General features: G+C 42.9%; 1 protein-coding gene across 1 annotated transcript in view; it reads right to left on the reverse strand.

The window, feature by feature from the left end:
• The window catches only part of LOC135505934 (mitochondrial peptide methionine sulfoxide reductase-like), a 119,127-nt gene extending 102,928 nt beyond the window's left edge, over positions 1 to 16,199 (reverse strand). The window contains exon 1 of the mRNA XM_064925190.1: positions 16,002 to 16,199. Coding sequence (XP_064781262.1) covers positions 16,002 to 16,137 — 136 coding nt within the window. The 5' untranslated portion in view covers positions 16,138 to 16,199. The remainder of the gene's footprint in view (positions 1 to 16,001) is intronic.
• Between the last annotated feature and the right edge of the window lie 3,524 nt (positions 16,200 to 19,723).

Here is a 19,723-nt window from a genome sequence, read left to right on the forward strand (position 1 = left end):
CAAGTCCAAGGTGATGGGAGATCAGATACACCCCCTTCCCCTGAAACACACACATGCTGGTCCCCCGTTGCAACCATATTCCCAAGCATCTCTGTGCAGTCAGACCTTTGATCATTTTGTGCCACCAGGGCCAAAATAATATGCCCCCTCTCTGAATGTCCGAGTGTGACCCCCTCCCCATGGGTTACTGCAGCTAGTGTTGCCAGCACTACCACTTGAAAAGAAAAGGAGAGCCGCAAACTCTTGGAGCTCAGATGCAATAGTTGAATAACCTAATATCCAAAGTTTCGACAGACAAGCTGTCTTCATCAGTATATAATGACGCCACTGCCTGGGTGGGGGCACCCCACCGGAATCCCCACCGGCTAGGTACAAGGTCATCAAGGTTCTCATTAGCAGCTTTGAGAATCTCCTTGTATATTATACTCTCCCATAATATACAAGGAGAGAGTTAACAGCCTCAATAATCAGCAATTAACTGCACCTCAGAACTACAACTTTGATGTTGCTAATGAACTGAGCCACGTACAGGACCACTACATACTGGCGTAGCTGAAACTCCTACAAAGGGGGGGGGGGGGCTCCACCCCCTTCCAGGTGTCTCACATCTCTCTCCATTATCCCCTGTGTATTTATACGTGCGTTTTCTGTTTGTCTGTTGCCAGTTCGTCTTGTCCTGTCAAGTCCTACCAGCGTGTTCCCGTGTTTCCTGTGCTCTAGTTTTTGTTTTTCCCAGTTCTGACCTTTCTACCTGTCCTGATCCTGCCTGCCTTCCTGTACCTGCCTGACTCTGATTTGGATTATGACCCTCTGCCTGCCTTGACTTACCTTTTGCCTGCCCCTTGTACTATAATAAACTCTGAGACTCGCACTGTCCTCCTCCTGTGTCTGCATCTGGTTCTTAGCCTGAGTCTTGATAGTAACTCACCTAGTCAGGACTGTCTAATTGTAGTAAAATGAAGCACGTTTCTTTGTGTTGTCTGTCCTCGGATATGGAGAGCTGTGAAAGCCTGTCTGCAGACGAAGAGGTCCCAGTGAATGTTCAAAGGGGTTGCTGGCACATCCTTGTATGGAATGGGTTGTATGTGTACTTGTATACAACAATACACTTAAAAGTCACACACAATGTAGGCTACAAACGTATTACAACTGGAGCAGGTAAATCCTTCTCCTGGAGGTCTTGCTGGGTTTGCAGGCTTCTGTTCCAGCCCAGCACTAACACAGCTGATTCAATGTATCAAACCTAATGAGTTGATAGTAATGTGTATTATTGCTGGGCTGGAATAGAAGTCTGCTCACCCAGTAGATCTGGGAGTAGAGCAAGGTTGGCCACCTCTGGAATGGACTTTTTTGTTCACACGCAATTAGGCTTTAGTAATAATAGCCTTATTACGGGTAACAATTACAAACGAGTTAGATTATTTGTACAGTTTGAAATGAAATGCTGACTCATTGAAGTGGTTATAAAGGTGTTCCAAGATTAACTAGTGCCAATGTTCATGAATCACAGATCACAATTCTGCACTAAAAAAGGCGTGAAGATCTGAGTTTTTGTGTTGCTTTCTCAAATGAACATCACCTTTTAGTCTAGTTGTGAACTCTCCAATCTGTTTTAATTGATTGTCACGTCTCGGGATATCAGCCATGTGGATCCATGTAGCAGCTCATCATAATGTCATGCGTCACTAACGCAGCCACAGGCCTACTGTACGATGGCATTAGTGGCCTTATGGGCATGTGCGATGCGTCCCTTGTCATTGTACACCTGAAGCAGAGAATAGCTAAACTCACACATCATTTACATGTTGTTGAGCTTGCTATATGTTCTCAACTTAACATAATAAAAGGTAGATAATGTAAATGACGCTATCCATTAACCAGATTTTCTACATACATTTTCTGACATGTGAAATAGTTTAGTGCAAATCCAACCCTTGTATTCTAGGTACAGTACCGCATATGAAAATAAGGAGCTGACAATTTGTAGGTTCATTAGAAATGTCACAGAGGAAAGTAATGGGGCATGGGAGCGTTGTAATTCTACCTTGTTCATTTGCTGAGAATGATTTTAGAATACAGAGACAAAAATCAGAAGGTATGGAGGAGGATTGCAGAGATTGTATTGATGGTGGGTGAAGAGAGATTTGCACAACAATGGTTTACAACTCAAAGCCACAATTTCCTTTACACAAAGTACCCATTCATTTTACCTGTAGGCCTATGTGTTTTACAGGAAGTGAACTATAATCCTCAATGTCATGACACCGGTATAATGAAAGAGCCATAAAATATGACAATCATTACATTAAGATACCATAATCCAATTGGTAGCATATCACATGGGAGTGTCAAGCGTAGTGTTTCATTTACAATGTAATAATGTGTGTTCCTGGTGATTTATATCCTTTGGTGGGCAAATTTACAATTTTATTTAGTCAACACATTCACAAATGGTGGCTTTGAGCACAGTTTTGAGGTTTAGATTGAGGTTCATGGCTAGGTAGTAGCATATGTAAACATTGTTGTCCAAATCGCTCTTCACCCACCATCAACACAATGCTCCTTCATGCCATTGACCTTCTGATTTGTCTCTGTATTCTAGCAAAGCAACATGATATGGAATTGGAAAACCAGACACAGCAGGGGTTCTAGCCCGGGAACTAATAACAGTTTCATGAAGGGAAGATTTTCAAGCAAACATCTGCTCCTCCCCTGATTGGTTAACGGCAGCGGTGGCCAAGTATAATTTGCATAAAGTAGAGCAGAGCTAAACTTTTTCTACAGCTCCGCCAATAGGTTTTTCACCGCTCACCTTCCCACAATCCCCTGTGCATTGCTCCGCATGCCCCTGTTGAAAATGAATGGGGGCGGAACTTTGTCTGACGAATTCGGAAGTGGTGAAAACGATACGTAATTAGCCCATTTTTATAATTAGCCTATTTCTAACCGGGTGATGGCAGCCCGCCTCGGCCTATTTACTTAATTGACTATCAGGTTAAAAAAAAGGTAGGTGAATCAGGTCGGACTCAGATGGAGAGTGAGTGTGATGGCCTGCCGGACCAATGGTGGAAGCAGAAGCATTGTGCGATTATCTTGGCGCGAGTTCAGTTGGTGAGAATGAGTGGACGATGGTGAACAACAGTGGAGCAGAAAGGGCTAAAGTTGGAAATGAACAGCAGTTTATGGTTGGAGAGCGATTCACGAGCATTGATAGTTTTTTGGGGGACCCGTTTGCATTTTACATCATCATTTACATTTAAGTCATTTAGCAGACGCTCTTATCCAGAGCGACTTACAAATTGGTGAATTCACCTTCTGACATCAGTGGAACAGCCACTTTACAATAGTGCATCTAAATCATTTAAGGGGGGGGGTGAGAAGGATTGCTTTATCCTATCCTAGGTATTCCTTGAAGAGGTGGGGTTTCAGGTGTCTCCGGAAGGTGGTGATTGACTCCGCTGTCCTGGCGTCGTGAGGGAGTTTGTTCCACCATTGGGGGGCCAGAGCAGCGAACAGTTTTGACTGGGCTGAGCGGGAACTGTACTTCCTCAGTGGTAGGGAGGCGAGCAGGCCAGAGGTGGATGAACGCAGTGCCCTTGTTTGGGTGTAGGGCCTGATCAGAGCCTGGAGGTACTGCGGTGCCGTTCCCCTCACAGCTCCGTAGGCAAGCACCATGGTCTTGTAGCGGATGCGAGCTTCAACTGGAAGCCAGTGGAGAGAGCGGAGGAGCGGGGTGACGTGAGAGGTCTCGAAGATAGCGATGAACGAATTGGGTAAAGGGGCATCTGTCAGAGTGACCTGGGGCGGTTTGATGGTCTTTTCGTGTGTGTCAAAAGCGCAAAATGAGAAAGCTCTGTGGCTCTACAAGATGTCGACAAATGATATGGAAAGCTATGATTTTCAGAGTAGGGCACTGGTTAAAGGTGTCATCTCTGGTGTCTCGTTGTCTCGACATCTCTGGTGTCTCGTTGTCTCGACATCTCTGGTGTCTCGTTGTCTCGACATCTCTGGTGTCTCGTTGTCTCGACATCTCTGGTGTCTCGTTGTCTCGACATCTCTGGTGTCTCGTTGGACACAGAGGCTGTGTGGTTTAGGGGTAACATTCCAGGAGTGGTAGAGGCATGTCGCTTGAATCGAATGATAGGTTTTACTGTCGTTTGATGAAGTGGTTCTCCCAAATTACGTTAAACTTGGGTATGTGAGATGTGCAGTGAGACCATATGTACAGAAGCCACTGTAGTGTTACAATTGTAAAAAGTTTGGACATGTGGCAAGTGTTTGTCGAAGGAATAAATATGTAGCAGTTGAAGAGTCAGATGAAGCATGTTGTAGTAATTGTGATGGGAATCACGTTCCCGAGTTCCCAGAATGCCCTGTAAGGATGAAGGAGGTCGCAGTAGCTAGGATCAGGGCTATCCAGCAGGTCTCCCATGTGGAGGAAGTTAAAATAGCTGGAGTACTAAGTAGAGATGAGATGGTAGTGGATGTCCCACAGTCTGCAGTGAATGCCATGCAGGAGAAGGATTCCCACACACTAACAGTGAAGAAGGTGGACTTTGATGTGTTTATACCGCAAGTGATAAATTGCACTCGTCAAACTATTGTATTTTTGGGGGTTTGTTTTTGTTTGAAATTCAGAGAAGCAGTGTGAATTTGGTTAGTGTTTTTTATTTTTGGTAATTAGTATGAATTTTTTCATCCAAAACATATTTGGAAACATTAGGCTTAACATGAGAAAATGACAACCAAATAATAATAATAATAATAATAATGCATCCATTAAAGCAAAGCTATAGGCTACTGCAGCACCAGCACCACATCATCTGACAGCCTATCGATAGGTAGCAACGTAGACGTCGCAATTTCAGAACCATGAACAGCAATCGGTAGTATATACAGTTGAAGTCAGAAGTTTACATACACTTTAGCCAAATACATTTAAACTCAGTTTTTCACAATTCCTGACACTTAATCCAAGTAAAAATTCCCTGTCTTAGATCAGTTAGGATTACCACGTTATTTTAAGAATGTGAAATGTCAGAATAATAGTAGAGAGAATGATTTCTTTCAGCTTTTATTTCTTTCATCACATTCCCAAGTGGGTCAGAAGTTTACATACACTCAATTAGTATTTGGTAGCATTGCCTTTGAATTGTTTAAATTCGATCAAACGTTTTGGGTAGCCTTCCACAAGCTTCCCACAATAAGTTGAGTGAATTTTGGTCCACTCCTCCTGACAGAGCTGGTGTGACTGAGTCAGGTTTGTAGGCCTCTTTGCTCGCACACGCTTTTTCAGTTCTGCCCACAAATTTTCTATAGGATTGAGGTCAGGGCTTTGTGATGGCCACTCCAATACCTTCACTTTGTTGTCCTTAAGCCATTTTGCCACAACTTTGTAAGTATGCTTGGGATCATTGTCCATTTGGAAGGCCCATTTGCAACCAAGCTTTAACTTCCTGACTGATGTCTTGAGATGTTGCTTCAATATATCCACATAATTTTCCTCTCTCATAATGCCATCTATTTTGTGAAGTGCACCAGTCCCTCCTGCAGCAAAGCACCCCCACAACATGATGCTGCCATCCCCGTGCTTCACGGTTGGGATGGTGTTCTTCGACTTGCAAGCATCCCCCTTTTTCCTCCAAACATAATGATGGTCATTATGGCCAAACAGTCCTATTTTTGTTTCATCAGACCAGAGGACATTTCTCCAAAAAGTACGATCTTTGTCCTCATGTGCAGTTGCAAACCGTAGTCTGGCTTTTTTATGGCGGTTTTGGAACAGTGGCTTCTTCCTTGCTGAGTGGCCTTTCAGGTTATGTCGATATAGGACTTGTTTTACTGTGGATATAGATACTTTTGAACCTGTGTTCTCCAGCATCTTCACAAGGTCCTTTGCTGTTGTTCCGGGATTGATTTGCACTATTTGCACCAAAGAACGTTCATCTCTAGGAGACAGAACGTGTCTCCTTCCTGAGCGGTATGATGGCTGCGTGGTCCCATGGTGTTTATACTTGCATACTATTGTTTGTACAGATGAACTTGGTACCTTCAGGCGTTTGGGAATTGCTCCCAAGGATGAAACAGACTTGTGGAGGTCGACAATTTAGTTTTTTGAGGTCTTGGCTGATATATTTAGATTTTCCCATGATGTCAAGCAAAGACGCACTGAGTTTGAAGGTAGGCCTTGAAATACACTCTAGATGAAAAAGAAACGCACACCTATTTTGGCGAGGTGCTGGCTAGCGGAGTGGAAAACTTGACAATAAAGGAGAGCCGCACACTAAGAGCTCAGATGCAAAAATGTAATGTCCTTGAAAAACATCCACAGATACACCTCCAATTGACTCAAATGATCAGAAGCTTCTAAAGCCATGACATTATTTTCTGGAATTTTCCAAGCTGTTTAAAGGCACAGTCAACTTAGTGTATGTACACTTCTGACCCACTGGAATTGTGATACAGTGATAAGTGAAATAATCTGTCTGTAAACAATTGTTGGAAAAATGACTTGTGTCATGCACAAGGTAGATGTTCTAACAGACTTGTCAAAACTATAGTTTGTTGATAAGAAATTTGTGGAGTGTATGTAAACTTCCGACTTCAACTGTACTTTGAGTGGCTGATGCATTCTGGGATTTTTTTTTTGGGGGGTGGGCAAACTCAGACTCCGAGGAGGTCCAGAGGAACTGTTTTATACAGAAGTTTCAATACTGTAAAGTACAATACACGATATGTAGTTCACTACTCCAACACTGAAGACTGGCTGCGTTACAAGTGTTACCAGTTTGAAGTTTTAAACTAAGAGTTGAACATTCACCACATACTAATTAAGAACAAATTGTGATTTACAATGATGGCCTGTTGTGTGTGTTTCATAGTGATAGCAAGGAGGGCTGCTCTGCTCCTTCTTCTCCCACTTATGTGTCAACATCAAACATGGTCTCTCTCTCCAGCTCCCTACCTAGGTCTATGGGCGGATTGAGCTCACACATAAAAGGAAGTTTCTCTTCCCCAGAGGTAGAAACACTGAAAACAAAAACAGTGCAGGACTCAGGACACAATACATCTTTAATTCTGTCAGTTCTTTGTTCAGGTGTTGTGTATTTCTTCCAAAGGGTGGGGAGAGGAGAGGAGAGGGAGCTCACTCCTTCCTGTGTATCCTAGTTGTAGTGATCCTCTCTGTCTGCGAAGGCCAAATCCAATCTTTTGTATTTTGTGTAATTCTAACCTTCTGAACCTCCTCCCCAGGGGTGTGAACTGACTATCCAAATACATTTAAGAGCAACGCTCCACTATACTAGATTATAGAAATCAATGAAAGATAACATTTTGATAAACCTCAAGGAACGTGTGCTTTCGGAGACGTGACAATACTTCAAAAATGTATGCATCTTTTGTGACAAAGATCACAACATTCGTACTAATAGCAACCACTGTATATCCCCTCTTGTAATGAGATAACCAGTTAAAAGTTATCTCAATATCATTTCAAATGGGGAAATGTAGGTTAGTTACCATAACATGAACACCCACATACTGTAACATCAGCTTCATCTGACTCCATACCTCAGAATATATGTCAAAACACAGGATTTAAGAGCCTGGCTTCCAGCAATAATCTAACTGCTTAATGGGAAACCCTTCACGTTCAGCAGCAACAGCAGAACTACAGCAATAGAGGAGATCTGGGTCACAGGTCAACAGCCACATATTCAACCAGCTTCCGCGCCATTGCATCAAAGCGTCGCTCTGTTCTAAGAGGATACAAAACAAAGTAGTGAGGTTACACAGGAAGCCACCAACCGTATGTGTAATGGCAATCCATTATGCAATCAAGAGAAGTTACGCAACGAGGGTAACGAAGGGTTAATCAGCCATCATGCCACTCCACCAAGCAATGTCACAGAAATGCCTCCACACATGGCAACAGCACAGCATCCGTTGCTATCAGAGCCCTGGAATGAGTGCATGGGCTGAGAAGGGGAGAGAGGTGTGTGTGTGTGTGTGTGTTTGTATGAGGGTTTTAACACAGGCCAGACTAATGGCATCTCACCAACAGTGGGCTAAGCTCACTGAAACCTCCAGCACTCACGCCCACTAACAACCAGAGGAGATGTCAGGTACGTTATGCAAAATAACTATCATGAGAGAGACAGAATGAGGAGAGACAGAGAAAGAGGGGTGTAGAGATAGAGAGGGATAAAGGAGAAAAATAGAGAAAGAATGAGGAGAGAGAGGATTGAGCTATAATGTAAGAGCTAAACAATATCACATTGTGTTGAGGTGTGAGGACAGTTATATGACAAATTAGCCAAAAGATCATTAGGCAGATGATCCTCTTAATGATAATCAGGGGGATCCGATTATCCTACTACCTTGGGGTCCTGTGTGACTCAGTTGGTAGAACATAGCGCTTGCAACACAAAGGTTGTGGGTTCAATACCCACAGGGGACCATCTATGCACTCACCACTGTAAATAAACAAAGGACCAGGAAGTGGTGCTGATTTGTTAGATTTGTTCTTTACCCAACCAGATAGTCTCTTGGGAAAAGATGCTGAGCTCAGTTGGTGGAGCACGGCATTTGCAACACCAAGGTTGTGGGTTTGATTCCCTCGGGGGACCAGTACAAGAGAAAAAAAAGGTATGAAAATGTATGTACTCATTACTGTAAGTCGTTCTGGATAAGAGCATCAGCTACATGACTAAAATGCTAATGTAGAAAAAATTGAAAACCTCCAGCATTTCAGATCAGTTTCCTTAGCTGGCTGAGGTTCAGCCAATTAATACAGGGCAAATATGATAAGTAAGAACCATATTTCTGTGTAATCTCGCTCAGTAATGAGATGAGCCAGGTCACATAAATATCTCTCACCGTAACACACTAATGAATACAGAGCTGTGGCCCTCAGAATATCCTTCCTCCAATTTGTTTTTAAGAGACTTTTTAAAGATTTATGAGAATCGTAGAACATCATTAGCATTATCATGACATAATTAATCTGATTAATAACCCCCACCTGGTGGGTTTGAGGTTAATGAATGAATCTTTAATTTGTTACATCTAATCTTCCATTTAATTAAAGTTGTGTGCCCAGGGCTAATATAACGATTCTTGATTACCATCAACTGTTTTCAGATCGGGGTAGTCATAGCGTGACAAGCTAATGATTTGTCCTCCTATAACACTTCCACCTCGGTTTCAGATACATGTGGTAGGCAACCTGACTCACTAAATTATTCATAGATTTACCCTTTTTTGCTTGGTGTTAAGCGATTACAACATGTCTATTTTGTAGGAATTTAGACAGACAGTCACTTTAACTCCAATCCAGTCAGACAGAAATTGGTCCCAGATGGGTTTGACCCAACATGCTACCAGTACACCACAACAGTGTATGGTATGCCATTAAGAGCAGAAGAAGTCACAGTTTGGAATCATAAAACTGTGTTTCTAAGCATTTAAACAACTGGATCTAGACTGAAAGACAAGATAACAATAACTAAGAGACATCTTAAACTGAGTTTATACTCAGAGGATGGCAAACTGTGGTTGAGAGAGATAAACCTCAGTGAATGACAGGTAATCTAAGTTCTCTGAGGTGCAAGCCGTGCCAATTTTGTCCGTGGGGTTATCAGTGTCAGTGTAAACAAGGGACACTCATGGTGAAATCCCATGCATGTCACCAGAGTCTACGCTGGCATTAGCCAGGATCATTACTCAGCATGTGACAAATGAAGACATATCTTGGCACAACAGAGGCTGATAAAGCCTTTAAAACTCACTTAACAGGCATGATAAACCCTGCAATATTGCTCACGGGCAACCCAAGTACTCATTCTCTGTCACTGGAGGCCCCGGGTTGAAGATTTGTGCTGTGTTTGCCGGGGAAGTTTCTCTGGATTAAAGTTGAAGGGCAGAGAGAGAGAGAGAGAGAGAGAGAGAGAGAGAGAGAGAGACACTGCTGGATGACAGTGACCTGTGAAGATGAGAGCTTTGTGAATAATTCATAGACAGGCGATGTCGGCCATGCATGCATGGGTGGACTTGGGTAAAGCCAACCTTGGAGAAATTGGAGAGCTTCCTCCTCCACTACGCCATTGCCCTCCACATGAGTGGGCACTGGAGGCTGGAGCAGAGCCTCAGTCCAACCATGACCATCAGACGCCGTCACTCACAACCCCAACAATCAGTCCCGCTATCTGGAGACTTCAGGTTCTTCTAAGTCAAACTTTTCTCAAGTTCACTGCCCTCCTTCAGTTACATGTGTTGACACTTTCATAACGGCTGAGACTTGAGACAGAACAGAATCATGTAGCTATTGTCTTACATTCTCTTTAAAACGGGAGGCGTTAAATAGAAAAGTAGTCATAACTCTTAAATGTAAATGTAAATAACTCTGCTAAGCAGGGAGAGTAGATAGCTGGCCAAGCTAAAAGCCAACGCCAAATGCTAGTAGTGCTTGTAGACAAGGCCCCCAATTTCAGGCCTAACTTCCTACACCTGAACCTCCTTTAAAAGACTGACATTGTGTTTCAGGTTACTTGGGTCCAAAAGGAAGACTCTCAGGAGCAGAGAGCCATGTGTAAATGCATCAGCAGGTCTACATCTTCCCCTCCCATCCCTCCTCATACTCTCAGAGCTGGAGACTGAGGCCCTCACCCCTGCATGAACCTTGACTGATCAAGAGGAGAGAACAGCAGCACTCCAACACTAAACAGAATTTCCTTCAACCTTTAATTGCAACCCCGTTTACAGAATCAAAATCTAAAAGGACAATTGGGGTCTTCTTAATCGCCATTATCTTGATTCCGTGATACTAGAATTTGGTTAATTGTGATTCATGAATGCGTCATCTGTACGGTAATAGCCACAGCTAAATGAGCTGGCCATTCATTTTCATAAACTTGAATGAAAATGGACTATAAAAACTCAACACTCCGGCCTGCTTTCTGTTGTCCATAATTTGAAGCTAAATATAAGGACAAGTAATGATGAAATCACCAACACGACAGAAAGAGGCAAAATATGATGTTTCCACAACAAACGTTCATAATTATGAGAGCCATCACAGTACACCTGCTAACTCCACCTGCTATCAGTACAAACACATCTGGCAGAGTGTAATTTGCCTTGGCAGCGATTCAATATAAACCTTGAGGGGAACATTTCTTACTTTTCTATTAGCCTTTCCCTGCAGTTATTAATCAAGTGCCAGACACAAATCAGAAACCATCATGCACAGCGCTTCCTAAGGATGACCGAGGGGGAGATGGCACTGCTGTGCCTGTGACAGACAACGAGAGGGGGGATATCAGCCACACGGTGGAGATGAGAAAAACCACTGGTTCCGGGGGATTCGGAGACTGGGAGACCACTCTCTCTGCAGGGGCTGTGTTTGGCAAGTATGAAAATCAGCAGCGAGGGCGTTGATCGTGGGAAAGCGGTAGAATGGTAGGCACACCGGGTCCTCTGGGGAGGGATGGACGATCCTTCAGGAGATGTTTTAAGTCATCCCTGACATTCCTCAGCCTCCTTTAAGTGCCTTCCTTTTTCATATAGCAGGAAAACAATGCTAGACTTCTGAAGTGTCCCGGGGACAACAACATAGCTGGTAAGTAAGGAACACCTATGGTTTCTTTATAGTATAACGGGAGAGAAAGTAGACGTCTTAATCTGTAGAAACCAGATATAACATATAACTTACCTTACACAGTACCACACTCTCATTGTGAAGCTGAGAATGAATTGAAACCTTAGATATTAGAAAAAAAACTGTCAGGCCTGTAGAACTCTCTTTCAACTGAGAATAGGCAGCTTGGAGAAACTGCACTACTAGTTCAGTGCCTCACAGACTACTGTAGATCCACTGGCCTCAGATCTCCAACATCCAAATGCTGGGGAATCTCAGTCCTCTGCAGGCAAGATATCTTCTAATGTTCTTCAGTTCGTCCAACTGCGAGACACAATGGAACTCTAAAGCTTGGTCAAAGAGCACTTGGCCTGAGTAACCAGTTGCTGTTGTTCCGCTGTAAACCCCTCTCACAAAGAGGAAAACTTAGTGACAACAGAGGCAGTTAGGGAGGTGATCCAATATATTTTTGAGGCCAGTTATCTCCATTCTGACCCTAGAGGTGCATTGAAGTCAGTGATTTTTACAATCACAAAACTTTGGAAGGTGAAATCTACTCCCAGTGATGTTCGGATAGCGACTTAAGGTTTGATCTATGGAAAGGCAAAACGCTTTTTTCTTGACAGTTGCTTGGCCACAACAGTTCTGTCAGTCCTTCATGGATAAAATCCAGGTCCACTTTTGAGAGTCCTTTTGTGTTCAAAACATAGCCAGAAAAGACAGAAGAGGCAGCTTCATTCGCTTGGAAATTACAAAGAAAGATTGAGTTGAAATGACATGGTCATCTCTTGGCTCAAGTAACCTCCTCCAGTCACGCAAATAAGCATTGTGTAACTCTGCTGGAATTAGAACATATTTTTGGTGACTATGCTTGTGCCCCATTCACCCTCGGCGTCCTCAAATTTTTCAAAGTAGTTTTCTCGACTTGATTTCTTGTTTGGTTTAGTTTTTTCGCGTTGAAGCAGAGTTCCTACACCCTGGGTATTTTTGATTTCCTTAGCGCAAAGCTGAGCAAACAGACAAAGGGAGCTGCGATAGAACCCTGCCAAGTCTCGTCTGGATTTTCTCTCTTCCCCTCCTCTCCCTCTCTCTCGACATGGCAACCTTCCCGAGATGCCTTGGCGGGGTTCCAACATGTCTGTCTGAGTACCCCCCAAACACCCACACTCCCCCCCGAAATAAAACCATTGATTTGGGCAAATTTATCAAAACGAATCTCAGATTCATTTCTGAGCTACGCCACTCGACCACTTCCTTCATCTCTGGCATCTCCCCTCTCCCGCCCCCCACACAGATGCACACAGACACGTGTGGTACTTGGAATCCAGCCAATACCTCCCAATGCCTACCCACACCCCCCCTTAACCTCTCCATACCCCCACCACAGCACATTCCCCTCTCCTTCCCACCCTCACCCAAGCAAGTCACGCAGGGAGTTCCTCCATGTCTCTCTTGATGGGACTCCCCAAAAATGTCTCTGGGATGTCTTTACAAGACCTGAAGCAGCTTCGCTTTTTCAATGCTGGGGTAGTCTATTCACCATGTGCCAAGGCACAGCATCTCCCGCCATTCTGAGGGGGCACCTCAGTGCCCACATCGCTGGTGCCAACTCACCACTGCCTGCCTCCATGTTCACACCATCCAGTAGCACATAGCCACAACCCCCATCCCACGCAACAGCCTAGCATGGTGGAATTTAGACTGGCAGATGCAGGAGTGATCCTATAGGGAATAAATAAGACGCACAGCAAAACAGAGGCTGTTGATTGGCTGTCAATTTCTCTTAAAGCCATTTTGCTACTTTATTAATTCATAGCTTTCCCCGACAGTTTGGGATATTAGATTAAAATGGATTTTAAACCATGTAGCTCGTAGACTACAATAAATGTTAACATAAGGTAAAATCCCTTGTAAATTCTCCTATATCCATTAACTGACTAGAGGTGATGCAGTAGTTTTTTTTTATTTAGTGAGGTGGAGGTAATATATATTCGCTGACTTTGCAACAATGCAACTGATTATTTCTGATTATGAAAGAAAACTGAAAACACAATCTACAACAAACAGTCCAAGTCCATCAGTATCCCTATCTATTCTAGAAGAGGCCTGTGGATGGATGGTACAACATACACCTTGGACAATCACATCATTTGGAATGACCACATAAATCAGGACTGGCCCCTATTATCTTTCACTGGTAGCTGCTCTACACAGAACTAGAGCCATCTGTGATCTGCAAAATATAAAATAGGCAGTCACATGCCTGTCAGCATCTACTGGGATTTGGATGAGTTTCACCATGTCCATAAGTAAATAACCATTTCACTGTCCATAAAATGCATAACAGATACCATGGCTACTCTCTTATCCAGAGCATCATAATCCTGAAGGGCAATAAATGAATCCACTTCATTCTGTCTCTGACCCTTCATTCCTCTTTCCTCACTGTTTCAACGCCCCGTCATGTGTGACCTTCAGCGGGCTAGCAGCAACATCAGGATGCCTTAACAGAGCCACGTGCAGTGGTGTGGTGCCTGTCTGTGGAGCTGTGCGTGCGTCTCCTGGCAACCTGCCAGCCCCGTGGTGCAGTGATGTTGCCATAGGGCTGAGACTGGGGAGGGAGGCCAGGTCTGTATGGGGCTGGTAATCAGACCACTGCAGTCCTGCAGGGTGGATCCCTTTCCTGCACGGTCACGCTTCATGCCATTGCACACAGTTCCCATGTGAGCCGCATCTCAAGCAGCCTTCAGCTGCTCCCGCCAGGCCTTTTACCTTTTACTTGCCCTCTCTTACACACACACTTATTTGGGGCAATTCTGAAGAAAAGTGAAATGCAGTTTACGATGACAGTTATAACTAGGTGTTGTGTTAGACATCCACTCAGATGGGGCCTGTTCTGAGAAAACCGTAGGACCCCAGACAATTACTGTTATGATTTTCCCATCCTATGGTGACAGGAACCAAGCAACACAAGGTACTGCAATTGTTTTTCCTCTTGCCTTTTCCTTGCGATCGATGTTTGATGTCATGCGGCGAGCTCCTAGTGCTCTCTCTCTTTGCCTACAGTGCAAACGCTAGTAGGCTACATGTTTTCATTCTCATCACTGCAGACCGCACCCCTCTACCCTTCAAATGTTATGTAACTCAACTTGTGTCAGCCATTCCCCTCAAACTGAAAGTTTTGCCTTTTTCCATCCTCTGAGAGTCAGACAGGAAATACAATTCATCTTTAATCTAAATGGAGTGTTGGAGATAGCATCTTTCTTTAGACATAGTTAAATAAAGGTTACATAAATAAATTAAGCCAGTTAAGAACAAATTCTTATTTACAATGACGGCCTACCCCGGCCAAACCCGGGCCAAATGTGCACCGCCCTATGGGACTCCCAATCACGGCCGGATGTGATACAGCCTGGATTCTAACCAGGAACTGTAGTAACACCTCTTGCGCCGAGATAGTGCCTTAGACCGCTGCGCCACTCGGGAGCCCATGAAAACATTATGTTTTGCACCACTGACTTTAAATGAGCACAAATTTCCCCAAGCGAGTCAAGTTCTTGCCAGTAGGATAGAATGCATATTCAATCACTTTAAGGACATTGAGATCCAATAGAAATATCCTTGGTGTAAGGCCTACATAGTTGCAGGATTAACAGTGACATGCACTATAATTCTCCAGCCTTATTATTATTTGTATTTCTTAAATATTTTTTTTTATACAAATTATAATCTTTGGGACAGGTTGCCTTAATCAGAGGTGTGTGTGTGTATGTGTGTGTGTGTGTGTGTGTGTGTGTGTGTGTGTGTGTGTGTGTGTGTGTGTGTGTGTGTGTGTGTGTGTGTGTGTGTGTGTGTGAGAGAGAGAGAGAGAGAGAGAGAGAACTGTGCAGTGTGAGGGAGAAATAGTCTAGTCTACATTAGAGTCGTCTCTACCCTAAACCCTAACCATTTTAAATGTCAACTTCAATGGGGTGGGAAAGTCCCAAGGAACCCGGATTGCACGGACCTTTCTTGGAACAGTTTAATAGCCGCGAGAAGTGAATAATACGCATGCGCAATATGGAGGTTTCAGTGACAAAACAAATTCTCTGCAGCGCTTCAAAGTCATAGCAGGGCAGAAGTGTAGTCAATTCGTGCAACACATAAGTGTGTCGGCTACACAGTCGTACGACAAGTGCTTGTTGACATAAATACCAACTGTACGCGCTTTGTGTTGTCAATGTTTACATAATTAGGCCAACTTACAGTTCCTACGGCTGTTTTGCTAAGCAACTAGGTATGTCGGCTAGCTACTAACGTTATAGGCTAAAGCTACCGAGCCTAGGACACCATGCGACACAGACCCACACAGGGAAAATAATCCTACCTGATACTTTTAAACTTTCACTTCTCCCGGGTAGAGCGTTCTCTGGAGTCGGCATCTGTGTTTTGGAAGAGATATCTCCCATTCTACTGTGGGTAAAATGACGCCAAATCAAACGGAGTCGAGTCGTTACGACCATTGAGCTCAGCGGTTGCAGTGGTGCGGACACAAACGAGCCGAGCCTTCTTAATTTCCTACATAACAACTTGTGTAACGTTTTCATGTTTATAGTCTACAATTGGCTGAGCACAGCCTATTACCAAACCTGCACAACATGATATGTTTGATTTAACTATAGGCCTAAGTAATTAAAGCAAATGTAATAATGATTAAATGTATTTTGCATTAACAAATATATAGGGCTATAGGCTGAAAGACCTATGAATGCCAAAACCTTCGCCTATATGAAATGTTGAGGTAAATGATGTCATTATCAGGATACAATTAAGCAATAAGGCACAATGAGGTGTGGTATATGGCCAATATACCATAGCCATCCAGGGGTGCCTGGATACAGCCCTTAGCCGTGGTATATTGGCCATATACCACTGAGTACCATATACCACTGGGGTGCCTTATTGCTATTATATAAACTGGTTACCAACGTGATTAGAGCAGTAAAATTACATGTTTTGTCATACTGGTGGTATATGGTCTGATATACCACGGCTGTCAGCCAATCAGCATTCAGGGCTCGAACCACTCAGTTTGGAAACAATAATGGAAACAATAATTTGTGTAGCCAATCATGTTTCAGCCTTGATACATTGTAACATTAGTAAACCAACACATTGTAACCATATTTTGAGACACAAGTCGGGTTCTGGTAGTTTCGGTGAACTAGAATAACGAAATGCATGACCTGACAAAACATAGCCATTCCAAAAAAATATACATTTGCCCTCCTTTTCTTTTAAACATTCTGTTATTTTCTGAATCAGGCTTTGACTATTTTGTCATGGTCCATTTTATGAAATAAGAATGTTGCCAGAGTTGAACCATTGCATTTTTTTTTTCTAGCTTGTTGCATTATTAAATAGTTTTAAAATAGTTATTATTAATAAATAAAGAATGGAATACATTGGGGAAAATGTCCTATCTGTTCATTTCTCAGGCAACATTTGCTGATAAAAAAATAAGTCTGTCAAGTCATTAACAAAGTTACTCAAATGAATATGAAAGAGGTTTATGCAAGTTTGAATTAAAAAGGATTTGCCTCTTCATGTGTGGAGAAACTCGAATCTAGCTTTTGGTTCAAGGCCCTTGCACACAGCACTGTTCCGAGGGGCTTTGGGTACCATGCCTGAGCAGGCAACTAACAATTCCATTTAAAAGATTTGTGTAAACTAGTTTTCAGCAGATAAATGTGCAATAATCTGGAGTTAAAGCAAACAGCTGTGAATGAGTTTAGATCATGTATAAACTTCAATTGTATTTTGAATTTATTGATGGCCTTTTTCGAAAATCTGCATTTTTTTTGGTACAAGATTTCTCTGCAACAGACTCGAATGTTATAGGCATAGGGAGGATAGCTTAGTGATTAGAGCGTTGGACTAGTAACTGGAAGGTTGTAAGTTCAAACCCCCGAGCTGACAAGGTACAAATCTGTCGTTCTGCCCCTGAACAGGCAGTTAACCCACTGTTCCTAGGCCGTCATTGAAAATAAGAATGTGTTCTTAACTTAAAGGTTAAATAAACAAAAATACACGTAAAATAACTTATCAGATGTTATTGCGGGTGTAGAGAAATTGTGTTCTAGCTCCAACAGAGCAGTAATATCTAACAATACACACGAATATAAAAGGTAAAATAACGGAATTAATAAATATTAGGTCGAACAATGTCAATAAATTATATATACACACACGTATGTGTTTACCGCAATAGTTAAATATGATAGGCCTAGACTAGAATACAGTTTATATATATGAAGTGGATAAACATTATTTAAAGTTTCCATTATGAATATGTACATAGGGCAGCAAACTCTAAGGTGCATGGTAGAGTAACCCGGTGGTAACAGTCTACTGAGAGTGATTTAAGTTCAGTCCAGGGTACTGGGCAGAAGCCGGCTTGTGGTGACTATTTAACAGTGATGGACTTGAGATAGAGACTGAAAAACAGTTTCTAAGGTCCAAGCTTTGATGCACCTGTACTGACCTCTCCTTCTGGACGGTAGCAGGGTTAGCAAGCCGTGGCTCGGGTGGCTGAGGTCCTTGATGACGTGGCCTAGTTAATGGGAGACTGGTGTGTTGTTAATTTCTATAGGCCTACATCTATAGTCCGATAGACTCAGGAAAAGTATCTTATGTGGAAATCCAAAAATAATACATTTTAAAAATTGCATTAAAACATACAAGTTTTATCCAACACAATCACGTGGGAACAATTTGTTTACGGACGACATATAGTTGGTTATAGATACTTGGGTTTGATAAAAGGATTGGCTAGAGACAGATCGATGTTGATGCACGAGCTGAGACCACTGTCTTTCATTTGTGAAATCAATTAACTTTAATAGCTGCATAGGCCCTATAAAACTGAACAGCAATGCGTCACGTTCACAGTGCATCGCCTATTGTCCATAGCGTTTGAGACTTGATGATAAAATAGATGGGAAAGGCTGTGTTTTGTCGTCTTCCATTCAACACCAATATACTACACATTCTCGATGTACACTGTGGTCACCTGCAGCCTGCAAGCCCACATTAACGCCACTGCACCCTTTCACTGCGGGGCTCGATGGCTTCTTTGCCGCATAGAAGGCCTCTAAATCAGATAGGCTTTATTCATTACTGTGTAATATAGGTCAGCATAAAGGGGTGGATTGCAGAGCTTGGCTTACCATACAAGCCATCTGGAGTTCACTGCGCGTCGAATTTGCTCACGGGAGGCACGCGTCCGGCTGCTCGGCAGATGACACTGCGTTTTACTGCGGCACGAGAGGGGGATAAGGGGACCTCAACCAAATTCATGCATACGAACGGGTGTTCACTTTGAACAATAGAAAAGGTCTGGGGTTATGGTGCAGCTATAGGTCTGGGGTTATGGTGCAGCTATAGACTACATACAACGTCGCCTTTGTTCTGCAGTACTACCACATTTTACGCAAGATGTAGACTGCGCCACCGATGTAGTCCTGTCCAAGGCCTATTAAAGAAATGATTGAAAATAGTTGAACATTTAACATTGCAATGTGCATTATTTGTACCATAAGAATTTTCCACTCATATAAACGTAGGCCTAATTATCCATATATGATGCTATTTTTAGCGAGCACGATGTATTATTATTGTTTCATATTGGATCTCTGTGTAATTTAATGCACGGTTCGAATGAATAACGAAAGAATCCCAATAAATCAATGGGCTTCGTATGGGACACGACAGGGATGTGGGTTGGGGGAGAGAACGCACAGATGACAGGCCATATGGAGACGGCCCATTTGGGGTAAGAATATCTTAATTCCCAATACTTCATGAAGGTTTCTCGCCATGTTTGCAAAATATTTACGATTGGCCGAGTATGAAAACACAGCAGTGTAGGCTACATGGACACAGCTCTTGAGAATTATCAATAGTGAATTATGCCAGGCACGTGCAGTTTGATAATTGTGCATTCCACGTGAGCAGGGATAAAGTGAATAGGCATGGTGTCTCCATTTTTCCAGATGCCTATAAAAAAGGTGCTTATAGTCTTATTTTGCCACATCAGCCTATACACAT

The sequence above is a fragment of the Oncorhynchus masou genome, chromosome 19 (assembly GCF_036934945.1).
Source record: "Oncorhynchus masou masou isolate Uvic2021 chromosome 19, UVic_Omas_1.1, whole genome shotgun sequence".
Taxonomy (NCBI): Eukaryota; Metazoa; Chordata; class Actinopteri; order Salmoniformes; family Salmonidae; genus Oncorhynchus; species Oncorhynchus masou.